General features: G+C 40.0%; 1 protein-coding gene across 2 annotated transcripts in view; it reads right to left on the reverse strand.

The window, feature by feature from the left end:
• The window catches only part of LOC149311283 (E3 UFM1-protein ligase 1-like), a 30,439-nt gene extending 18,466 nt beyond the window's left edge, over positions 1 to 11,973 (reverse strand). The window contains exons 1-7 of one of the 2 annotated variants that reach the window (XM_089530704.1): positions 11,829 to 11,973; positions 7,918 to 8,063; positions 7,203 to 7,231; positions 6,037 to 6,134; positions 4,415 to 4,529; positions 3,594 to 3,724; positions 2,218 to 2,276 (exon numbers count right to left, since the gene is read on the reverse strand). In XM_089530704.1, coding sequence (XP_089386830.1) covers positions 2,218 to 2,276; positions 3,594 to 3,724; positions 4,415 to 4,529; positions 6,037 to 6,134; positions 7,203 to 7,231; positions 7,918 to 8,063; positions 11,829 to 11,905 — 655 coding nt within the window. In that variant the 5' untranslated portion in view covers positions 11,906 to 11,973. Of the gene's footprint in view, positions 1 to 2,217; positions 2,277 to 3,593; positions 3,725 to 4,414; positions 4,530 to 6,036; positions 6,135 to 7,202; positions 7,232 to 7,917; positions 8,064 to 11,828 lie in introns of those variants that run through there. The other variant, XM_089530705.1, reaches the window with a different exon arrangement.
• Between the last annotated feature and the right edge of the window lie 10,669 nt (positions 11,974 to 22,642).

The raw sequence follows: 22,642 nt of genomic DNA on the forward strand, positions 1-22,642 counted from the left end.
GATCTTTTCAAGAAAGCGCTGAAGACAGATCTCTTCTGGCGAGCCTACTCACCAAACCTGCTTTAAAACATCTCACCTCTGTTAGTATTGTATGTTTTTATGGAGAGTCGACTAACTGTATTGTATGGATAGTAATGTACATTTTTATGGTATGTAGCTGATATGTTTTTATTGCTGAAATATGCTGACTGCTGTAATCCCGCCTCAATCCGCAGGGAGAGGTGGGAAACAGAAATAAAAATTATTATTATTATTATTATTAGGAAGTGACATGGGACTGAGATTGGTCATTGCCATTCTAGGCAAAGAGAAAGTTCACACATTGATGCAGTAAACGCAGGACACTGTCTGAAGCTGAGTAAGGCACTGGTAAATCAAGACAGTACTGCCTATATGGACTGAGAGCAGCTCTCTAGGGTTTCAGGTAAAAATCTTTCTCAGCCTGTGTTCTTTCAGTGGGCTGCTGCCTGCTAGGAAGCTGGACAATTGTCTAAGAAAGAACCATACAAGTGACAAATCTATTTGGTTCCTGACTTCCAGACATTATTAAGTGGAATAAATTCAGACGGAGAGACAGTTTTCAGCGCCACTGGAATGGACAAAGGAATACCTAGACAAGGAAAGTATCTATGGTGAAGGTAAAGAACTGGCCTATAATAAGCCCAACTGCATAGGTCTTCTGACTGATGCATCAGGATGAAAGGCATCCAGGAGCCAACTGTACTCAGTGTGTGACATATCTAACATATTTGATTTGACTGGACAAGAGATATATTTATATAAATGGGATATAGGGAAGGGGCTTTTTTTTTAGCTCATCAGCTAAATGGAGGCAGGGAAGAGTATAATACAGATGCCTTTGGGGCAGCAAAGCATCAGATTTTGCTTTCAGCAAAACAAATCCACCTCATGGCTGCTACTGCAACAAACCAGCAGCTGACAACCTGAACTCCTATGAGTGGTAAGTAGTATTCCTTTCTTGATTATGTAAGTTATCTAAATACCCAATCAAATACTGGTGTAGAAATAGTTCTAGAAGAAGGATTGTAATGTTTTGCTATAGTTTTAGAAGAGGTGAAATTCTTGCTATGAAAAGTGTGTCTAGACTGATTTGAAGTCTACATAAGCTGTGCCACTTAGGACAACATGCTTATCAGTGTTATAAGAATAAGTATTAATATAAAGCTGCACTTGATCTCATTTTACTTTCTTGATAGACCATAGCATAGGGAATTCTTATTGGGGAAGGGGGCATGGATGTTTATCTGACTATTGGGAAGACTGGGTTTTGCAACCCTGGGAGGCTAGATGAGAAGTAGAGCGAATTCTAGAAAATCCAAACAGACTCAGCCTGACAAGTATAATGCTAAGAACATTCAGTAATCTAAAAGATTTAGGGGTGGAGGAACCATACCTGTGTCAAGAGGGTCAAACTAAAATGTTCTGCAACAAGAAAGAGATGTAATAGTTCAGGAAACACCTGCTAAATATTTACTTTAGAAAGGCTTTTGTAATGATGTCAGATTTTTCACCATGCAACACTGACTTTATTCAATGAAAGGTAAATAGACATCAATACAAAAAGGACATAATATGTTTTAACAGATAAATCTGAGCATCAGAAAAACCCTGGCTCTGCTATTACAGGACAAAGACTACCACCCACCCCCCCCCCCGACTATTAACATCATTATGATTTATCTGAATTCTGTACTCTTGTGTGTGCTTGACTGATCAACCTGCCAGGTGTATATTTTGCTTCAAGTGGCTCCAGTGACCATTTTATTACCAGAACTTTCATTTCTAGAGGGACAGAGCAGCTCTGACAGCGGAAATGTATGAGGAAACTGCTGCTTGTTAAGGTGTGAGCCTGCTATGATAAAACTATCTATCTGAAAGAAACCAATTTGATGTTCCCTGGAAACAGGATGAACAAAACAAGAAACCTTTTTTAAATAGATCAGTTTCACACAGTGTTTTTTTTTAAAGGAGAAGATCAAACATTCTTTCAAAATACAGCTTGTTCCATCAGGCTAAGAAAATACACATTTCAGTCAGCCACTCTGCTCTGTAAAAGTACTTTTCTATATGACCAGTGAAGAGGTATGCTGTAAATTTATTAATCAGTACCCTCCAAAAAGATGCTTTTGACTCAATACTTTCATAGACTCATTACTGGAATTAGTATCAGAATAATACTGTCTGAACAAAACTCACAGTAAAGCAAATGCTCTTGAAATCCATGTCGCGTGATTAAGTTAATTATCGGTGTAGGCCTAAAGAGAGAAATAACATACATGAGATGTCAGGAGAATTATATATGAAGATTCAGTTACCTTTGTTTATTCCACTGACATGGAATAAACATTCACCAAGCTGCTGAACAGTGGAATAATTATACAATGTTTAAGACAATTTGGCTATTTTGGAAAAGAAAATACTACTGGGGAGGTGTGTGGGAGTGGTACTTTAATATTTTGCACAGCTTTGTACTGCCCCTTAAGGCTACAGTCAATTGCATTTCCATGAAAAAATACATGTTTTTTGCTCCTTTAATGCCCCAGTGCATGGTGACCATGTTTGCAGATATACAGCTAAACAGGAGACAGTGGTTCCAGGAATTCAAGCAAAAATTCTCAGGGAGGGGTAAAATGGTGTGATTCACCAATGGTTCCTTTCTGTCTCCTTCCTTTAGCCTCTTAAAACCTGTCTACAGACTGTGTTTTCCCAGGATACACTGTCATCTCCTTTTAAAATTTGTCTACACCAATAACAAAGATAAAAACTTGTTTTTTACAGTAAACACCTCATTAACCAATATATGATTTTTTAGGAATCCAAAGAAAGCCATGATCAGAATCGCCTATCCAATATATGTGGAACTGGGAATGAAATAAACCTGTGTCCCCTCTCTTATGAAAAGCAACAGCTGTGTCTCTCTCTCTCTCTCTCTCTCTCTCTCTCTCTCTCTGTGTGTGTATGTGTACATAGAGAGAGAGAGAGAGAGGGAGAGGGAGATGTCTCCTGCTGTGTTTACTGAGAACTTATATGATCTATGGAGTGAGGAAAACATACAACCATGATTAGGCTATTGCCACAGGAAGGCAGATGCCTCAGTCTTCAGCTCACAAGAGCAGTGGAGACCAAACAACAGTCCAAGACATAAGAAAGAAAGGACCTCTGTTTTTCTCTCTTCAAATACATCATCCAACTCACTTCCAGCTCCAGCCACGTCAACAGAGTGGAACAGAGATGAAGAAAATCTCCATGGTATAAAGTGACAGGAGCAATGTAGGTTCCCTGCTCTAACCTATTCACACCAACTGAGTGAATGTTAGGGGAAATTCTAACACCAACTGGCCAGAGCTGCGTTCTGAAAATGACATGTGCCCTTGTTCCTTAAACCACTTGTATCTCTAGCTCATCCTACCTTAGGGATGCCTCCCATTTCTGCTTTCTCTTTTTCTTCTTATTTAATTGTGCGGGTGTGCACATGCACACACATGTGTGTACACCATCCCTCTACATACCCTCCATGCATAGAAAAAAAGCTTAACATCCAACTGCCAAAAGAAATAGGTAATTTGACTTGCCGGGTAATGGCACGGAAGAGACCACGAATACGGGCCCGATGCCGTGTGACAAATGCATCTGTGAAAATCACTCCTCGATTGTCTTGATCAATTTGGCCATGTATAATTTTCCCCAAACGGATAGAAAATGCCTAATAAAAAACAACAACGCCACAGCAATTAACTGAATAACTGTATTATCCAGTAATATGTAGGTTTTCTTGGAAATATGAAGGACACCAGATGAATTAGATATACCGTAACCCAAGCTGCCTTTTCTTTTCCTCAAATGTTCATTTAGTAAAAGACAATTGGTTGTACACTGTTCTCTCACTCCAGAGATTGACAAATCCTTTTAAGCCCTAGATTCTACAGGTTTGTGTTAAAACAATGGCTTACTGTCACTCTATATTAATGCAAGATTTTTTTCTATCTTTTCAAATAATTTTTCTGAAGGAGTAGTACAGATTTTTCTTAACCTTTGAAAGCACTAATTACACCAACTGTGAATCACCTAGATCCAAAAGCCCAGATCCAATCTCTAATCCAAAAGTAGACCCACTGAATCAATTGCTGAATAGTCAGTCAATACCTAGTTAAATCCAGCTGCTTCAATAATAATATAAATGAGACTAGCAACTCTGCATGTCACATTAACTATACATAGTGACAAGAAGCAAATTTAAACCATATATATTAAAATGGTTTAACTTCAAGTCTCATTAAAAAGAACAACCTACCAGATTAAGTATACCACCCAAGGCATATTGCAACATCAGGTATCACAATTAAAACAGCTATGAAATAACATGCACTCCAGTGAAAAGTTGGCAATGAATTACCTGCTTTAAGAAGTCTCCTGGAAGGTCATATGACTTACACAAGTCAGATATTTTCACTTGTCCAGATTCTTGTAACTTGTCATTTGTTTCTTCTGCTATCTGATCTAGGTAATGTCTAACACGAAACCAAAAATAAATATTAGGATAATATTTCAGATCTGCCTGGCAGGTATGTAATATCAACATTGGATTTTTGGTATGTAATGTACAATATGAAAGCTTTGGCTGTACTCTGGGCAGTAATACAAAACGTGAAGAGGTGTGATTGATTTGCCTTGATTTAATCCAATTTACAATTTACAAAGACAGAAGCTACTGTTAGTTTATTAGATAATGTATAAAGCGAATGGCGTACTAAAAATCCTGGTGTTTGATCTGCAGCTATAACTTGGTCTGAGGCTGTTTCCCCACTGTAGAAATAATCCAGGTTGACACCACTTTAACTGCCATGGCTCAGTGCTATGGAATTCTGAGAATTGTAGTTTTGTGAGCTATTTAGCCTTCTCTGTCAGAGCGTTCTGGTGCCATAACAAACTACAAATCCCAAGATTCCACAGCACTGTGTCATGGCAGTTAAAGTCGGGCCAACCTGGATTATTTCTACAGTGCAGACACAGCCTGAGTCTCATCTTTAGGGTATAGAAATCACAGATGACTTTGGCTTTTCAGCAGAATGAAATTCACATTTGCTATCCCAAAGAAGTCCATGGCAGCTACAGATCACCATGTAAATGTGAAATCTAAGCTGAAATATAAACTGCTTGCCTTCAGACATAGTCATTTTGTTTGCAATTCATAAAATCAAATATATTTGTTTTCTGTCAAATATCAAAAAGAAGAACATCTACAGCAATGTCTCTTAAAAATGAGACAGATTTCACCAAAAAGTAAGAGTACCTTGTAGTTCATATGTCTTCATCTCTCTTCTCATGGTACTAGAGTTATACTGATGGTAGAGACTTTTATCCATCTCTACTGATCGTAAAGACTTTTAGCAATCTCCATTTTAGACAGCAGACATAAAAGGATGCAACTCCCATACTTTCTGCTAACAGCCCCCCCAACCTTTCCTCTCTGAGGCACATCCAATCATGCATGACAAGAATCCAAAATCTTACTTTTCTGCATGGAGTTTTATTTGCACAGAGAATGACAATATGTACTACAGGACAAACCATTTCTTTGTCTTCATTGTTGCTAAGATTTAAATGCTTTTCTTTCGGTTAGAAACACAGACCTGAAACAGACGGGCCTAAAGGAGCAGCTTCTGGGTGTTTTGGGGGTGTGGTATGCAGATGATGCATGCTGCCGAAGCAGCCGGAAACTGCTCCTAAGGTCATCTAAGGTGGCCTGAAGCTGCTGACAATAGGAGCGGCAAAAGTCCGCTCCTTGCCAGCAGTTGCTGCGGTCCCTGGCTGATTGTGGGGCAATCATGCACATCTGCTTTACCCCTTAGACTATGGTGCTAAAACTCTGCTTCACAATTTTTTGTGAAGCTTTTTGTAAAAGTGCAATGAAAGTGCTGCCTTAGAATGATTACTCAGTCATAACTTTTTGCCTCCATTAACTCTCTACTATGCCCATGACATCTATAGGCATGTTAGGCTCATGAATGAACTTACTCATCTACAAGTTGTCCCAGTACTAGTTGAATTGTTCGGTCAGATCTGACAACGTCGTGAGCTCTGTTTTCAATATGGACCAGATCTACGTTTACTGCCTAGGGAATTTTAAAAAAATGATTAGTATGTAGAAGTCAAATTCATTTTGTGCTGTTAATTCAAACTCATAAATCATTTTCACTAACATTTTTTCAGTCACTATACCAGAAATATCTGAAGTGGAATTAATATAACAAGACTAGAAAAGAAAATAGCAATCAAAACAAGTTAATACACGAAGTAACATATCAGTAAAGTGTCAAATCATTATGAAAGTCTGTCATTTAGTCGAGGTTTAGGAAGAGATAAAGGTTAATGGCATCAAGATATTAATTAATTATCTGAATGCCCCAGTGAGCAGACATTTTTACTTATACATGTTCTGACATTTAACAAGGAATGAGTAATAAAACTAAACCCAGTTTTCTGAACAGATTAAAATGTTTCAAAGAAATTAAGATAGTTTGATGGATACCCTCAATATGAATAAAAATACTTTTACTATATTACAAAGAATAACAGTAATATGATGGAATTTAAAAAATCAGTATCTATCATTAAATATAGTCAGCCCTCCATATCCACGGATTCAAGCATCCACAGCTTGCAAATATTTTTAAAATACATACATTAATTATGAATTTCATTAGATTGTAATGTTTTATTTTCTTTTATTGTTATTGTATTTGTTTACGGATTTTGTTTGCTTAATCTTTTATGCATTCTATGTGTTTTGTAATTTTGTAATTGTAATTTTGTAAACCGCTTTGATCTTCTTGGAAAGGCAGTATATAAATAAATTTTATTATTATTATTTTATTTTTTATTATTATTATATTCCAAAAAGCAAACCTTGATTTCACTACTTTATATAAGGGACACCATTTTACTATCCCACTGTATATAATGGGACTTGAACATCCATGGATTTTGTTATCTATGGGGGATTTGGAACCAAACCCCAGCAGATAACAAGGGCTCACTGTACATAAAATACCGGTTGGCAGTTGGGTGATTCTGCTCTATAGCTGTTTATTGACATAACTAATGACATTTTACCACTAAAAATAGTTGTAAACTTAATATTGACCAAATTAAGCACAGCTAAAAGAAATAAAACTATTTACCTGTTGCAAATCAACAATATTTACACGACCTGTAACAGTATAAAAATATGTTAACAAGATTATAAGATGTTTATTTAGAAATAGTCACAGAAACAGGATATACATTTAGTTAGATATTTATTCATTAGTCTTTATTTCCAGCTCTCGTGCATGTTTATTAGAAGTAACTTACATATAAAATGTGCAAATTATTGCCACTTCAGATTTCCTTCACAATGCTTCCATAATTCTTGTATATTGGATGACCCTGGGCAAGTCACATTCTCTCAGCTTCAGAGGAAAGCAACGTGACATATTTTGTAAAAGTAGTGAAAGGGTTGCTTTAGGGTTGCCATCATCAACCGGAAATGACTTGAAGGACCCAACAACAATGAGATCAATTGCAAAGAGAATGATAGCGAAATTATGTCCTGATTTCATCTGAGAAAACTCAACTTTCTCTGTAAGATGTCTATTTTGGAAAGTTCAACTTTTGATATATTAAAAGCATATTTCTTGTGGAAATTTGTTTTCAGAAAACCTGTTCCCAATACGTATATTCAACACTGCATTATGACTTTATACAAATAGGACATTTGGATGCCTCCATGAGTAAGATGCATGCTTCTAAGTCACATAATTTTCCAAAAGCAAATTCATTTTCAAGCTTTGAATACTCCACATTTAGACTTTTAAACACGTTCTTTAATTTTAAAAAATGTACATGCACACTTACCACCACGAACATGAAGTTCATCACGTATCTCTTTGCTAATCTGTGCAGGGGTAATATACTCTTTTCCATCAAGAGTATGCACTACTTCCAGCTGTTTTTCAGCAATTAACTTGGAAACGATCTCTATGCAATTACGTTCCGACAGTCTGCATATATAAAGAACAGCCGAAAAACCTTATATGAGATCCTGAAAACTTGGTGGTATTTTGCTATCTGGAGAAACTTCATCAGTGTGCCTATATTACACAAACATTTAGATAGTGCAAAAAGGTTTTGGCAGATCTAGGATGCCAGAAAATTAATCCTTAACATTTAGTCTTGCTGTAAGCAGAAATACAGATGTGTGAATTTCCCCTTAGCTTCTCAACCCTACCAGCAGTGTTACAAATATTCATGATTCTGGATATGTTACAAGTGATCTGTATTAATTCATTCATTACTGATTAACCAGTAGCAACTACAGAGAACAAAACAAATACCCATAGTTTATACGTAAGAGTATGTGTTGTGGCTCTATGCTTGTTCAAATCACAAACCTGATCATTTGAATGGATTTGAAAACAGGGTTTGGCCTTTCTAACAGCCTCTTTTCCAAGGCCTAGCTAGATGTGTTTAACAAAAGAAGTTTAATGCAATCTTCAAAGATTAACTTCAAATTCTTCTGCAGCTGAATTTTAAAAATACAATAGCCTACTACCGCTTACTAGAAGTGCTTCCACCAAATTTCACTGCCATCCTATATATATGTTAAATGATTTGTATATGTATGCCATGTAAAATGTATACATATAGATAATGGTACATTCTGCTCTTTTCATCAATGGGTTCAATCATGCATGGCGTTTTTTGGTGTGTGTAATATATATAGCACACACATGCATGTGCACACGTGTGCGCATACACACATTCCAAAAAGCAAACCTTGCTTTTACCATTTTATATAAGGACACCATTTAACTATGCCATTGTATTTAATGGGACTTTACCATCCTCTGAGTTTGGGGGAGGTGGGTCCTGGAACCAAACATCAGCAGATACCAAGGGGCCAATGTATTAATCAAGGGCATCAAAGGATATCTTTCCAGTTAAATGTATTTAAATCCCAAAGGGATAGGATCCAGATGCTCACCTGAAGAGTGTGGACAAAACCTGACTTTTTCTGTGCCCCCCTCTTCCTTCAACCCCCCATGCACTGATTAAATGGAGGCTGGAGCACCATGTACTGTGCTGTGGCACAGGATGTGGGAAAGGGAGAATGTGGCATAAGATGGTGGAAAGGGGAACTTACATAAAACTAGACAGACACACCTTGTACATGACTCACAGAAGATGCCTCTGCCCAATTTCCTACATAGGAGGGGATATACTTTGAGGTCTGGTGGGGAAAATAGGGCAGGAAAAGCATTATCTGCCTGGGCCTTTCCTTGGGCAGATACTCAACAAATACAACCACAATACAGTATATATCACTATATAGGGTTCTCTGCCCAGCTCCAGTTTTGTTTGGTTTTGACAGGCTGGGCATGCACCTGTGCTTTTGACAGTAAAACACTCAACCAATGTAACTCTTTTTTTAGCACACTGAGACAAAAGTGATGGGTAAAGCTTCTGCTGTTCAACAGCAGTTTGGCATGAAGAAAATGAACTTTCCAAACTGACTACATATTTCATAAAGATGTCTTGCTCAATACAGAACTCACAGTGTTATGGGATTTTCAGTGGTTTGCTACTCATCAATATGAACTAGGATGTATGCACACTTCAAGTTGTTTTGCTACTTCCAAGAACTTTGTTTTGGATAGATTTGGAGCTGAGCTCCATGTATATCATTCACATTACCCTCATATTCATCAAAGGCCCTTAAACATGGCTACTTTCATGTACGACCAGAATTGCATTTCTAAGATGCATCTGTTTTAAAATTTGTTCTCAGTTTCCTTGATTACTGGTTATTTCTCTTTATTTACACCCACTTTTGCCTATTCCTAGGAATCAAGGTGGTTTTAAAATTAAAACAGTGATAGTGGTAAAGGAGAGAGTGAGAATAGTGGGATATAATTAAATACATTAGCTAGATAAGCAAAGCTGCAAGATACTGGTTTTAAAAGGGGCCAAGCAGCGCTCTCCTCCTCCGACAGCAGCATGGCAGGTGGACTGCTAGTAAGACATTTCAGTTTCTCCTGAAATAAATACCAGTGTGCTGCAAATTAGCAGGTTTATTTCATGATATGCTTGCATGGACTTCAGTCCACTTCATCAGGCACATAATTCCAAACGCATAACCATAATGTATATATGAAATATTTTGGGAGCAATGCGATGCTTTGTTGCAAAACAGGCTTGCTACCCTTTTGGAAAGCTGCCACCAAGGAGTTTATCAGACAAGGGAAATTGGAAGTATAATCCAATGGCAATCCAAACGCAATCATGGGGTTTAATGTTATTGTGTGATAATCTACCACATGCAATTTCGGGCAATGGGAAGTCAGTCTGAAGGCAATCATGGGGTTTCACGTTATTGCGTGATAGACTACCACACGCAATTTCGGGCCATGGCAAGCTATTTTCAGGTAATGAGAAGTCAGTTTGAATGCAATATCATATTCATGTAAATTCGCTGCACTAGAGAACTCATGTGAATGTGTTCTGGCCCCACTTTCTTTTCATTCGAAGTTAAGAGAAATTCCTCCCGTGTGATAAACTCCCAGGAAAAGTCTCTCAGACACATCAGTTCCCTGCCTCTTTTGCAGATGTTAAAGGCCACTGGTCAGCACTGTGTGTGTTGTGTTTATCAGAGGAGCAAAATGAGCAAACAAAGCACACATTTTCCAGACGGTGGGTAAAATTTGCTAGGGTTCCCCGCCCTGCTCCATTTTTTTGTTTTGTTTTGACAGGCTGGGCATGTGCTTGTGCTTTTGACAGCAGAACACCCTGCCGGCGTGACTCCCTTTTTTTAGCACATTGAAACAAAAGTGATGCGTGAAGCTTCATCTGTTGGACAATAGCCTGGCATGAAGAAAACTGGGGTTTTTTCTCCCACGCGTGAGGCTCTTCAGCACATGAAGTCTTAGGATGTATCCACGCTGTAGAAATAAAGCCATTTGGCACCACTTTAACTGTCGTGACTCTGTCCTGTGGAATCCTGGGGTTCGTAGTTTGTTGAGGTATTCAGCCTGCTCTGTCAGAGAGCTCTGGTGCCTCACCAGACTACAAATCCCAGGATTCCATAGGACAGAGTTGTGGCAGTTAAAGTGTTGCCAAACTGCTTTATTTCTACAGCGTGGCTCACCATCGTTACGTCTATGCTTCACCAAATGCATTTTTTTTACAGGCCAGACTGCTATTCAGCAGGAAAAGCCTCTCTATTCCTTTGGGTCTTTTCTACAAGTCAGGCTGCTGTTCAACTGGAAAAGTCCTTTGGGGCTTTTGTAGATGAGGTTGATGCCAGGGGCAAACGCAAAACAAAACACACACACACAAAAGAAGTAAAACTGTATCCTTGCTTTTAATTTCATTTATTAATTAATTAATAATAAATGGAAAGAGAGAGCAGGCACCACTATTTCAGAGTATTACGGTAGCGACCATCTTGGCCCTAAGAGGGAGAAGGGATGCGCTCGTTTTACAGACATTACGGGAATTGAAGGGGGGGGGGAGGCGGTTAAGGGGCGGCAAGAGCGGTGAATGCGCTCGCGCACGCGCACAGGGGCGCGCGGCGGTTATGTCAAGAGACTCAACGTTCCAGTGGAAGAGACAGTTGAGGCGGCACGCGCAGGGGACGAGGGCTCTGGCCGCGCGACCCCCCTCGAGTCGAGAAGGGTCTCGCGCGTAGCTCCGCCCTCCCCCTCCGGCTCGTGCCCCCTCCCTCCGCATCTCTTGCCCCCACCCCGCGCACGCGCACGCGCACTCACCTCTGCGTCGCCTGGGCGATCTGAGCGGATTGGAACTGTTGAGACAACTGGAGGATTTCTTCCCAAGTAGCTGCCATAGTGGCCCCGGGAGCCCGAGGTGGGAGGGAGAGAGGAAGAGGGGGAAGTGGGCGTGTCCAAAGGAGGGCTTCGGAAAGCACACGTCAGCTCCAGCAAAGCCGTTCCTGCGACGGGGCGCGACGTGGGACAATCTTAGGCGCTCTTAGAAGAGCGCGATTTGAGACTCGACAGCGCCGCCTGCAGGCCAACATGTTCATAGCAGTGGCAACTGCAGGAAAGAGTGGAAAGATCGTGTTTCTTTGCAGGGAACCTGCAAGCAGTGGGTTCTGTAAGGAGAGGGTCCTCCTTTTCCAGGACGCGTCCTCCATTTCAGCCTTCTGTCCAGGAGGAATTCCTAAACGTCCTCCATTTAGAGCAGGACTAAAAGAAGCATGGATTTGCACTATATTAAAGAGGTTTTAGGTTTCAGTTGGTCATGTCCTCCATTTTTCTTGAATGCCCTCCATTTTGTGGTGCCTTGTCCTCCTTTGCGGTTATTAGTACTTCTGGCCACCCTGTGTAAGGATCCTGGGTGCATCTACACTGTAGAAAAGATGCAGTTTGACACCACTTTCACTGCCATGGCTCCATCCCTAAAGAATCCCGGGATCTGTAGTTTTTGTGAGGCACCAGCCCTCTTTGGCAGAGAAGGCTGAAAAGACCTGGCAAAACTATGAATCCCATGATTCCATAGCATGGAACTACAGCACTCAAAGTGGTATCAAACGGCATTATCTATACAGTGTAGATGCATCCCCTGTTTCCTAGTCATGGCAGGTTGCTGTTATGTGCCTTCATGTCATTTCCAACTTGGGGCAACCCTAAGGCGACCCAATCATGGGGTTTTCCTGGCAAGATTTGCTCACAGTTTGTCATTGCCATCCCCTGAGGCTGAGAGAGTGTGACTTGCCCAAGATCACCCAGTGGGTTTCTATGGTCGAGTGGGGATTCGAACCCTGTTCTCCAGAGTCCTGATCTGACACTCAAAGCACTAGGCCACACTGGCTTACTCTAGTCACAGGTGGAAAGCTGTGAGGTATAGATTTCTAAGTACCAAATCAAATTAATCAGGACAAAACAAGTGAAGCAGCAATGTCCAGTCTATTGATTACAATCTTGCAAGAACGGGTGTCTCTTTCAAGTAGGCACACCTGTCTCCAGTTTTACACAATATTTATAAGTCATTTTATGCTGTAATCTTCTTTATCTCGGTTTTCATTGGCTAATAAACTTTTAGAAACTCCCATGACATGCGCACTTTCCACACCTTTCTCACATTCGTTCATACAATGCGTGCCCATTTAAATTAGTCATTATAGGGGTGCATTTGTTACTAATATTCATAACCTTAGACATGCTCAGAAGAGGAAATCCCTTGAACTGTTTACCTTTTTTAAAAAAGTGAAATCTATTTCAATTAACTATATAGCCTGAGCCTGTGGTTTCCTCTTTATCTCAATGGCCTTGTTTATCAGATGAAGGAAATGTCTCTTCTTTTGAAGCTTGTACACCCGAAATTGTTACAGTCTTTTGTTTAAGATAAATTCCTTTATCTTAAACTAAAAACAAACTTTTGAGTCTGTATTCTTGGCACATTCTTTAAAATATGTTTTGCAAGGGATGTGTGTGTGTGTGGTGTGTATTTTAAAAACCATTCCTATCTTTTATATTATGGGGCCTATTTTTATTAGAGTACTTATACCCCGCCCTTCAACCATAAAAGCTATCAGAGTGGCTTACAATTATTATTTTAATTAATTAATTATTTTTAATTATCTAAAGTCTAAACTCTTAATTTTTTCTCTATACACACACATATATGAACAGCCACAGATGAAAGCAAGGACAAACCCCCTCTGAAATAATTCTGCCAAGAAAACCCCATAATAGGTTACCATAAGTCAGAAATGACTCGAAGACACACAGCAACAACAAACTCATCCATCCATAAAGCAGTACTCTGAACACATCCCTGTCACCTGCCATGAGGAAGCATTATCTGCATTACATTGCCAACATTTAGTTGAAACAGAGTCTTTCTTTCTTAGTTCCTTTCTTTTGTTCTTTTTGCCAAACATATTTTGGGATTTGAAGAAATTTAAAATATTGAAGCAAGAGCAATTTTCCATTGGTTAATTCACATATGACAAACTGACTTTGTCATCTTGAAATCTATCTGCTGGTCATTCTTGAAAGATGTACTGCATCCTTTTCTGGCTGTTAGGTGATTTTGGTATTCAATGGTATTGTTTTTGCCCTTGAAGATCTTGCCTAGTTCCTTTATAGCTGCCCTTCTAAGTTCTGGTCTTCTGATTTCTTGACTGCATTCTGATTAATGACTGAGCCAAGATACGGGAAATCTTTAGCTATTTCAACATACTTCTTTTCTGTTTGAAAGTTATGTAAATCATCTGTAACCATTATTTTGTTTCCTTAATGTTCAGCTACAAACCTGCCTTTGCATTTTCATCCTTGACTTCCATCAATAGTCATCCTAGGTCTTGGCTATTTTCAGCCACTAGTATTGTGTCATCACCATATCTTAAATTGTTGATGCTGCTTCCTCCAATTTTTATGCCTCCTTTCGAATCTAATCCAGCTTTGTACATGAGCTGTTCAGCAAACAAGTTAAACAGATGGGGTTAGAAGATTTAGCCTTGTTTGATCCCCTTCACAACTGGAAACCATTCTGTTTCTACACATTTTGTCCTGATGTTGGCCTCTTCTCCTGACCACAGGCTGCATACCAGGACAATAAAAGAGTATGGCACACCCATTTCTTTAAGACCAATATATAGTTTTTCATGATCTACACGATCAAAGGCTTCGGTTATAATCTGTAAGGCAGAGATTGATTTTCTTGTGAAATTCTTTGCACATTGTTTGCAATGTGATCCTTAGTGCCTCTTCCTTTTCTGAACTCAGGTTGAACATCTGGCATTTCTTGCTCCACATACGGCAAGATTGTTGTCATTTTGAGCATTACTTTGCTTGCATGGGAGATAAATGCAATAGTCTGGTGGTTACTGCGGTCACTGATATCCCATTTACTGGAATATATATTGGCTATTCCCAATCTGGTCATTGTTTTTCCTCCCGTTGTTTGTTGGCAGATTTTAGTTAGAATTTGACTGGATTTTAGAAAATACTCTTGATTAAATAAATTAGGTGGACTAATAGTTTCATTCCCCCCCCCCCCCCCAAGCAGTCTAAGTGCCAGTCACTACCAGAGTACTGCAAAGAGGAAGGAACAGCCTAGCTTGAGACTAGAATCTGGTGGGAACATCATGTAGCAATGCACATGGATTGGTTGCTGTCCTTTGCAGAATATGGTATTTATTTTCCAGAGGGTGACTTATATCACCTTGCTTCCACACTTAAGATCTTCTCATCGCTTGGGGATGTTTGCTTTTCTGATGCATTCCTATGCACTTTGAATACTGGAGATGAGCATAGGGGCAGGATTAAAAAACAGCAGCACAGTAGCTGCCACATAACTAAACTCTACTGTCAGGATTTTCCATGCACAAAGTATCACCAGAGGCAAGGGATATAGGAAATTTGCTAGTCATTACACGTGATATACTGATTGCTCTATATTCAATTAGAATATATTTTTTAAATTTTTTATTGAATTTATTCAATAAATTCTTTCCTGAAGTGAACTTGAGGTGGCAAATATTACTCTCCTCTCCTCATTCTTATCTTCACAATAAACCTGTGATGTAGGCTAGGCTGAGAAAGAATGAGTGACAGTGGTGACTTGTGCAGGGATCAGTCCAATGCATACCACTGCACTTCATTGGTTCTCTTGTTCCATTTATTTCCTCTCTTACCTGCTTCTGCCCCATCTTCAGAACCCTTGCAGCTGCTCTTGTCTCAAGCTCCAGACAAGTAGAGCAGATTTCCTCTGACATGGACTGGCATTCTGACATGGACTGGCAAACAACCAGATGATCCAAGGACATGTAATAATAATAATAATAATAATAATAATAATAATAATAATAATAATAGGATTTATTTATATGCCGCCCAATCACTGGGGATAATAGTCAGTTTCCTGCCCTCAGGCTTACAATCTAAAAGACACGACACAAAAGGAGAAGGGAATGGTGAGGGGGGGAGGGGATAAGGTCCAGCATTCTTCTCTCCCTCTGAGGCCTGGACCAAGGCAGATGGACCGGAGGGAGGGCTCTTCTTCTTCAGGCTAGCCTTGATGGAGCTGGGCCTGCCTGGTCAACTCCCTCATAGGCCGGAAGATGACAGTTATGGAGGGAGGACAGTTATGTAGTTGGCTCTTGGACATTCTGTGTAATTAGAGTAGAAGTGACTGCTCCGTTGCACATTGGGAGAGGTTTCTTGGTGCAGCCTGTTGCAGAATGGAGACATGTATTCATGGCTAAGCCAAGCCACATGAAGCTAAGTCTTCCTGTTTCCACCTCCAATCAGATGGCCTTGTCTTGATCTGGAATGAAAGTGTGGTAATAATAATGGTAAATGTCCTGTGCATACACCTGTTTGTTACTGAGGAAGAATTAGAACTAACGGTTGCCTTTGTTACGCATCCTTATATACCCCACGCTGCATTTTGAGGTTCTCCTATTTGGAGATAGTAAGTTTTTGCGAGATCAGTGACCTTTCAGGAACAATAAAAAGTTCAGATTCCCATGGAAAAAACTCCTAAAACCCAGCTATCCTCTTCCACTTTTTATTTCAGTTCTGTCTGCTGTCTGCATGTGTTTGAATTGCTGTCTTGTGTTGGTGTGTTTATACTCTAAAAGGTTTCCCCTTTGACAAGGATATCAAGATGGAGGGAGGAAGAGAGGGAGTGAAAGAAAATGGTGGGTGGGTGGGTGGGGGAATAGGGTTGGAGAATGTGCATTTGTTACCTTCATAGTAAGCATTCACAGGATTAAATGCTCAAGCCTTGTTTGCAATCCTTATGGTTCAGGAGAACAGTTCTATATATGGCACCCAAAACATCCCAGGGCATTGCTTGTTTTAACTGTCAGCAAAAATAGTCTCAACAAAAAAGAAGCAAAAAGGTGCTTTACCCCAAAATGACAGGGTTGGCACTCTTCCTGCTCACATTACAGAGCACCTGTAGACCACTGATGTATACAAAAGAGGCTGTGGCTGTCCAACCTTTTAATACTAATATTTTTGGTATCAAATAATCAAGTTATTGATTTTCCATTATGAGCCAATATATATGGGGCAGGAGGTGAGAGGTGGGATATGATAGTATACCCTTTTGGTTTGACAAACTATAAGTAGTATAAACACATGACTTATTGGAATTTTACTCCATTTCAGCACTTCAAACTTTACTGGCAATAAAAATTACAAAAACAATTTAGTCTTTTTAGACAGATCCATAGAAGACGAACAGTGGCAGACTGTGAATTGATTTTTAAAAATCACTGTGTCAATACTCTGGCACTGATTGATAGTTATTTGCAATTTTTTTTACAATGAATACAGATTTAAAATAAATTATACATTTCAACTATACCATATTGATTCACTCTGGGAAAAGCCATTTACTTACCCTAATTAGAAACAACAAAGGCAAATTCCAAGGTATTAATGCTGTCAGAATGAATCAATGCTGTAAGTGTGACAAACTATGTTACAAAATACTACAATACCCACAGGTATTATAATTTGCACTCACTGATCATTCATACAAGGATCAAACACACCTAGCTGATTAACCAAGTATGAGTTAATGGAACATTATGCCAATTCTATTCGTTCTGTTCAAAGCTCCTGAAAAATTCATTGAGATTCATGAGATCAATTTTTGTAGAACTTTACAGAACACACAAACTTTTGATGATTAATTAGTCTTTCTTTAAAAAAAAAAAAGAAGGTTTAATCTCTTGCTTGTTCCATTCATAATATTGTTCCTGGTGTTGCACCCAAGATAGTGTTGCCATATGCCTGATTTTGTTGTGTTTTTCTAGATTCCAGCAGTGCCACCCCATGCCCATTTGGACCATCATCTGGGCCAGATTCCAAGCTTTTGTATATATTAAAAGCTATTGTAGAAGCTCTCATATTGGACACAATGTTGAGGTACTCTGTATTCAAATAGTTTTGCAAGAAACAAGCCCACCTGTAAATTTAAGACATGAGGAGAAGGAGAGCAAGCAGTGCAAGAAGGCTGCAGTTAGCAAGAGGGTGAGGGGAAAGGTGAGGTAGAAAGAATGATGGGAGAGTGAGTGGCATGAGCGGTGGAGTACAAAGAAGGAGGGAGGAGGGCAAGGTGAGGGGAGGAAGGGAGTAGGAGAGGAAGAAGAGCAAGCAGTATGAGTGACATGAGTGACACAATGCAAGAAACATCACATCACAGTGATGGGGTGGAGGAAGTATGAGACATGGGAGTGTGTGAGATGCCTGCATCATGAATGGTGGAGTGCAACAAGCAAGCAAGGGATGCCCTGTGAGTTGTGAGGTGAGGGAGGGAGTATGAGATAAAGAAGAATGGGAAAGGCAAGAAGTAGAGTACAAGAAGCAAGGGGAGGTCCACTTCAAGGGCAAAGGTAAGTTGAGACAAGAGGGTGAATGGTGTCTGAGGCATAAATAATAGCCTGAGACATGAGCATGATGGAGTGCAAGAAGCAAAGGAGGGGTACACTGCAGGGGTGTGAGATGAAGGAGGTTTTAGCATACATGGCATATCTTGTGTGATATTTGGGGCATTCATATTGTCCTATTTTCATATCTGGAGCTAGGCATGTTCTTAAGTAGTCATAGTGATCTTTGGAAAACAGAGGAATTTCTCATGATAAAGAAATGTAGACCTGAAGACATGTGTAGGACCCAGTAAGGCTGAAATAACAGCTGAATGGGTTTCCTGATCACTCCATCCTTCCTCCCCTAGGCTTTCTCTATACCTTCCCAAATTAAAGATAAAGGCAGAAGTGAATAAGCCAACACTTCCTTCCTACTCCCTGCCATGTTCCCAGCTAACTTCCTTATCCATCTGTCCTGGAGTTGTCCTAAATTCAATAGCTGTTTTTGTACCTAGCCATCATTCATTCTAGAATCCCATTGTTGGTTCTGTGAGAAGACCATCAAGTCTTTGTTACATAGCAAGATAGCACCAAGCACCCCTTGAGGCTAGGATCTATAAGTATTAGTTTGAAATCTAACCCCCTCGCATGCACAGAGAGATTCTTCCATTTATTGTGTTGCCTTCAGACAACAATCTTAGCTTTTTTCCATCAGTGAAAAATGGATGGCAAAAGAGTAATAATGATATGATGACAATATGTTAATATTATTGTTTGTACTACACTACGAATGTGCATGTCCACTTCACATGGTTTCCTTCTTTTTTTTTTTACTCCCCACACCAACCCTTTAAGGTAGGTTTGCTGAAAGATAATGAAGACCCATGATCACATAGTGAATTCCATCACCAAGCAGAGATCTCCCAGTTCTACAACCTGTTCATTAAACATTACTCTGTTTTGCTTTGAGGAGTCTAAATACCCTAAAGGCACCAGGTCCTATCTAATCTTGGAAGCTAAGCAGAGTCAGTCCTTCGATGAGAGACCATCAAGGGATACCAGGTGCTGTAGGATATATATCAGAGAAAGGAACCGGCAAAACCACCTCTTGAGTATTCTTTCCCTAAGAAAACCCTATAAAATTCATGGGATCCCCATAAGTTGCCAAGGGACTTGAAGGCATGCACACACACTGTACTGCTTTTCTCAAATCAGTTATAACTGCAAAAGTTGCTATGAAGATTAAAACATAGAAAATAGAAGAAAAATGCAATAATTAATGTGTCTAATTCACATAATTAGAATCCAAATTAGAGTAATTTGAATAGTCAGAATATTTGCATAATATGCAAATAAGATGCTTAGATTTGTGGATGTGGAATGTGGCAACCCTAGAATCTCATGAAATTTACTGTTTGCTTAAATGTTGAGGAAATGCTGATTCTACCCTGGCCTTTAGAAACCTCAACCATAGAAGTTAAAAACCTTTGCACTGGCACAATATCCAGTCACCAGATGAACTTTTTCTAATAAATCCCAAATACATAGGATTGAACAATCCTATTTACAAACTAGTAGTCATTTTGGAAGTATAGATTAAACTCATTTTATTTATTTAATTATTAATCCTTTAAATTTAACTTTCTCCATTTTATTAGTTATATTTATAGCCTGTCTTCCCTCCAAGGAGTTCAAGATGATGTGTTCCTCCCTTTCTCCCATGAGGTAGGTCACATTTGAAGAGAGTGACTGAACAAGTTTCATGACTGAGTGGAAACTTCCACTTGAGCTTCCCAGGTCACAGTGCAACACCCTAACCACTACAACCATGTTTCTCTCATTAGTTTCAAATCAAAGAAATTACATGGGTAGCCAGATGATCCAGCACTCCTTTCATCCATTTCCAGCAAGATGAAATATTCATAATCCCCCAAACCCTTCTACATTTCTAAATTTAGGATGCTGATTTACATCCCTTTTCCATCCTCATGATTATGTTCACTGTAATGAATGTGAAACATCCCTGGTCAGTGTTTGTCAAGCACTTGTCATTAAAGAGTTGGGTCAGGAGAGTCAAATGCTATGTCTCCATCTCATTAAAGCTCATTATTACAGCCACCTAGGAAACCAATTATTTATTTTAGCTATTTCTCCACGAAGAAATTGAGACCCTGTGCTCCGGCCCTTAAAAATCCCACAAGGTGTCTTGGAGCCATTTAAAAAAATATGCATACCATAAAATGCAATACAGCCAAGTCCTTTCCAGGCAAACATTCTCTGGAGATGCCAGCCACAGATGCTGGCAAAACGTCAGGAAGAAACTCTGCTAGAACATGGCCACATAGCCTGAAAAACCCACAAAAAACTATGGATGCCGGCCATGAAAGCCTTTGACTTCACAGTAGAAATGCATTTAAAACAGGTTTAATAGATCACGAAGTAGATTTTTTTATAGTTTGTCTTTAAAACCCTGAGAGAGCAAGTTAATTGGACAGTGCCAATTCCAGGTTTTGAGGGCCCTTGGACAATACACTCCCAAGTGCATCTTTCCCTCTCATTTGCTCTGTCTCCTTACCAGGAAAGCTGCCCTTCCTCTTCACATTCACTGCAATGCTTGCTAATCCACGAGCGAGCAAGCAGTGATGTCTATGGCTCCTCCTTCATGTCTCTTTTGTCTGGGCCAGAGCAAGAGGTAGATCACTGTGAGCAGACAAGCATGTTGCAATGGGAAAGAGAAAAATCAGGTCCAGGGAGGTTTTCTTTTTTGGGTGGTGGGAGAGGAGTGAGCCAATCCTTGATTGCAGTTTTGCAGCTGGGCATCCCTAAGGAAAGGATTTTGGAGCCTGGGTGCCATGACTGAAAAGATCCTGCCCCACAAACTCTCCAAAGGTAAAAGGACAACAGAGGGGCCATTCAAACTACCTTTTACCCCAGTTCAGGAACTGGATCAAACACGGGAAGTTCATATTGGCTCTGATTCTTCCACAATTGAAGTCGAGGCTTTCACACCCGTTCAGGGCAAATACCCCTTGGTGCAGGTCTTTTGAAAGTGGAGTTTTAGCTGTATCTTTTGAGAAAAACCAGGTCCGGCAAATATGAACTTCACCCTGATCATGTTCGGGTCAAGTTCAGGGGAGGGATTTAGGTCAGAGGGAGAGCAGAGTGTGGAACCTGCCTCCCCGAGGAGTATGAAGGAGCAGGACGCAGGGGGGCATGTTGGGCAGTATTGGAGTGAAGGAGGAGGATGAAGGAGCAGGATGAAGGGCCAAGTTCAGGGGAGGGATTAATTCAGAGGGAGGGCAGAGAACGGAACATGCCTTCCTCTCGCAGGCAGCTTTTTCTCCCTCTCTCTCTCTCTCTCTCTCTCTCTTTTTTTTTTTTTGATAATTTTTATTTTTGACAGACTATGCAAATAGTTCTACAGGTAGATACATATTGATAGAATGTGTCTGCTTGTTCTACATTTCCCTTTCATTTGCTTGCTGCCGGCACGGCACCTCACTTTGCAAGAGGCTTTTAAAAAAAAAATTTGGTGTAATATGCGAATGCTACAATGTGAATGTTACAAATGTTTCTCTTTCAATTTGGCAAATTGATACAGAATGCTTTTGCTACATGTGGCTACATGTGTGTATGTTTATGTGAGGCATTCTTGGGTGGCAAAGCAAGAGGATGAAGAGATGGCATTCTGAAGTGAGGATAGATAGTATTTTGTGGTGGCAATCGGAGGCAGAGCAAGGAGCTCCAGAGGAGGGAAGGATCGATTGCATTTTGGGGTGGCAATCGGGCGGAAAACAAAGCAAGAGGATGCAGAGATGGCATTCTGGGGGCGAGGATTATTATTATTATTATTATTATTATTATTATTGTGACGGGAAGAGGATGGCATGGGGGGGAGGCAAGGGCTTTGGAGGTAGCATTGGACTGGAAGCGAAGGGGAGTCTAGAGGCTGGCATGTGGAAACTCATGACTTTGAGGGAGTCACACTCTCTCAGCTTCAGGGGAAAGGCAATGGCAAATCTCCTCGGAACTAATCTTGACAAGAAAACCCCAAGATGGGGTTGTTTTAGGGTTGCCATAATCTGTAGTAACCCAAATACACACAACACATACACACACCTGACAGGTTGACAGAATATGCGCGCACTGCCACCAGTTTTTTTTTAAAAGGAGGGGAAATCACCCATTCCCTTGGCCAATGGCTGTTGGAAACATCACCTTTGACGAAAGCCG

This window comes from Sceloporus occidentalis, unplaced genomic scaffold (assembly GCF_023333645.1).
Source record: "Sceloporus occidentalis isolate IW3139 unplaced genomic scaffold, rSceOcc1.0.p SCAF_6, whole genome shotgun sequence".
Lineage (NCBI taxonomy): Eukaryota > Metazoa > Chordata > Lepidosauria > Squamata > Phrynosomatidae > Sceloporus > Sceloporus occidentalis.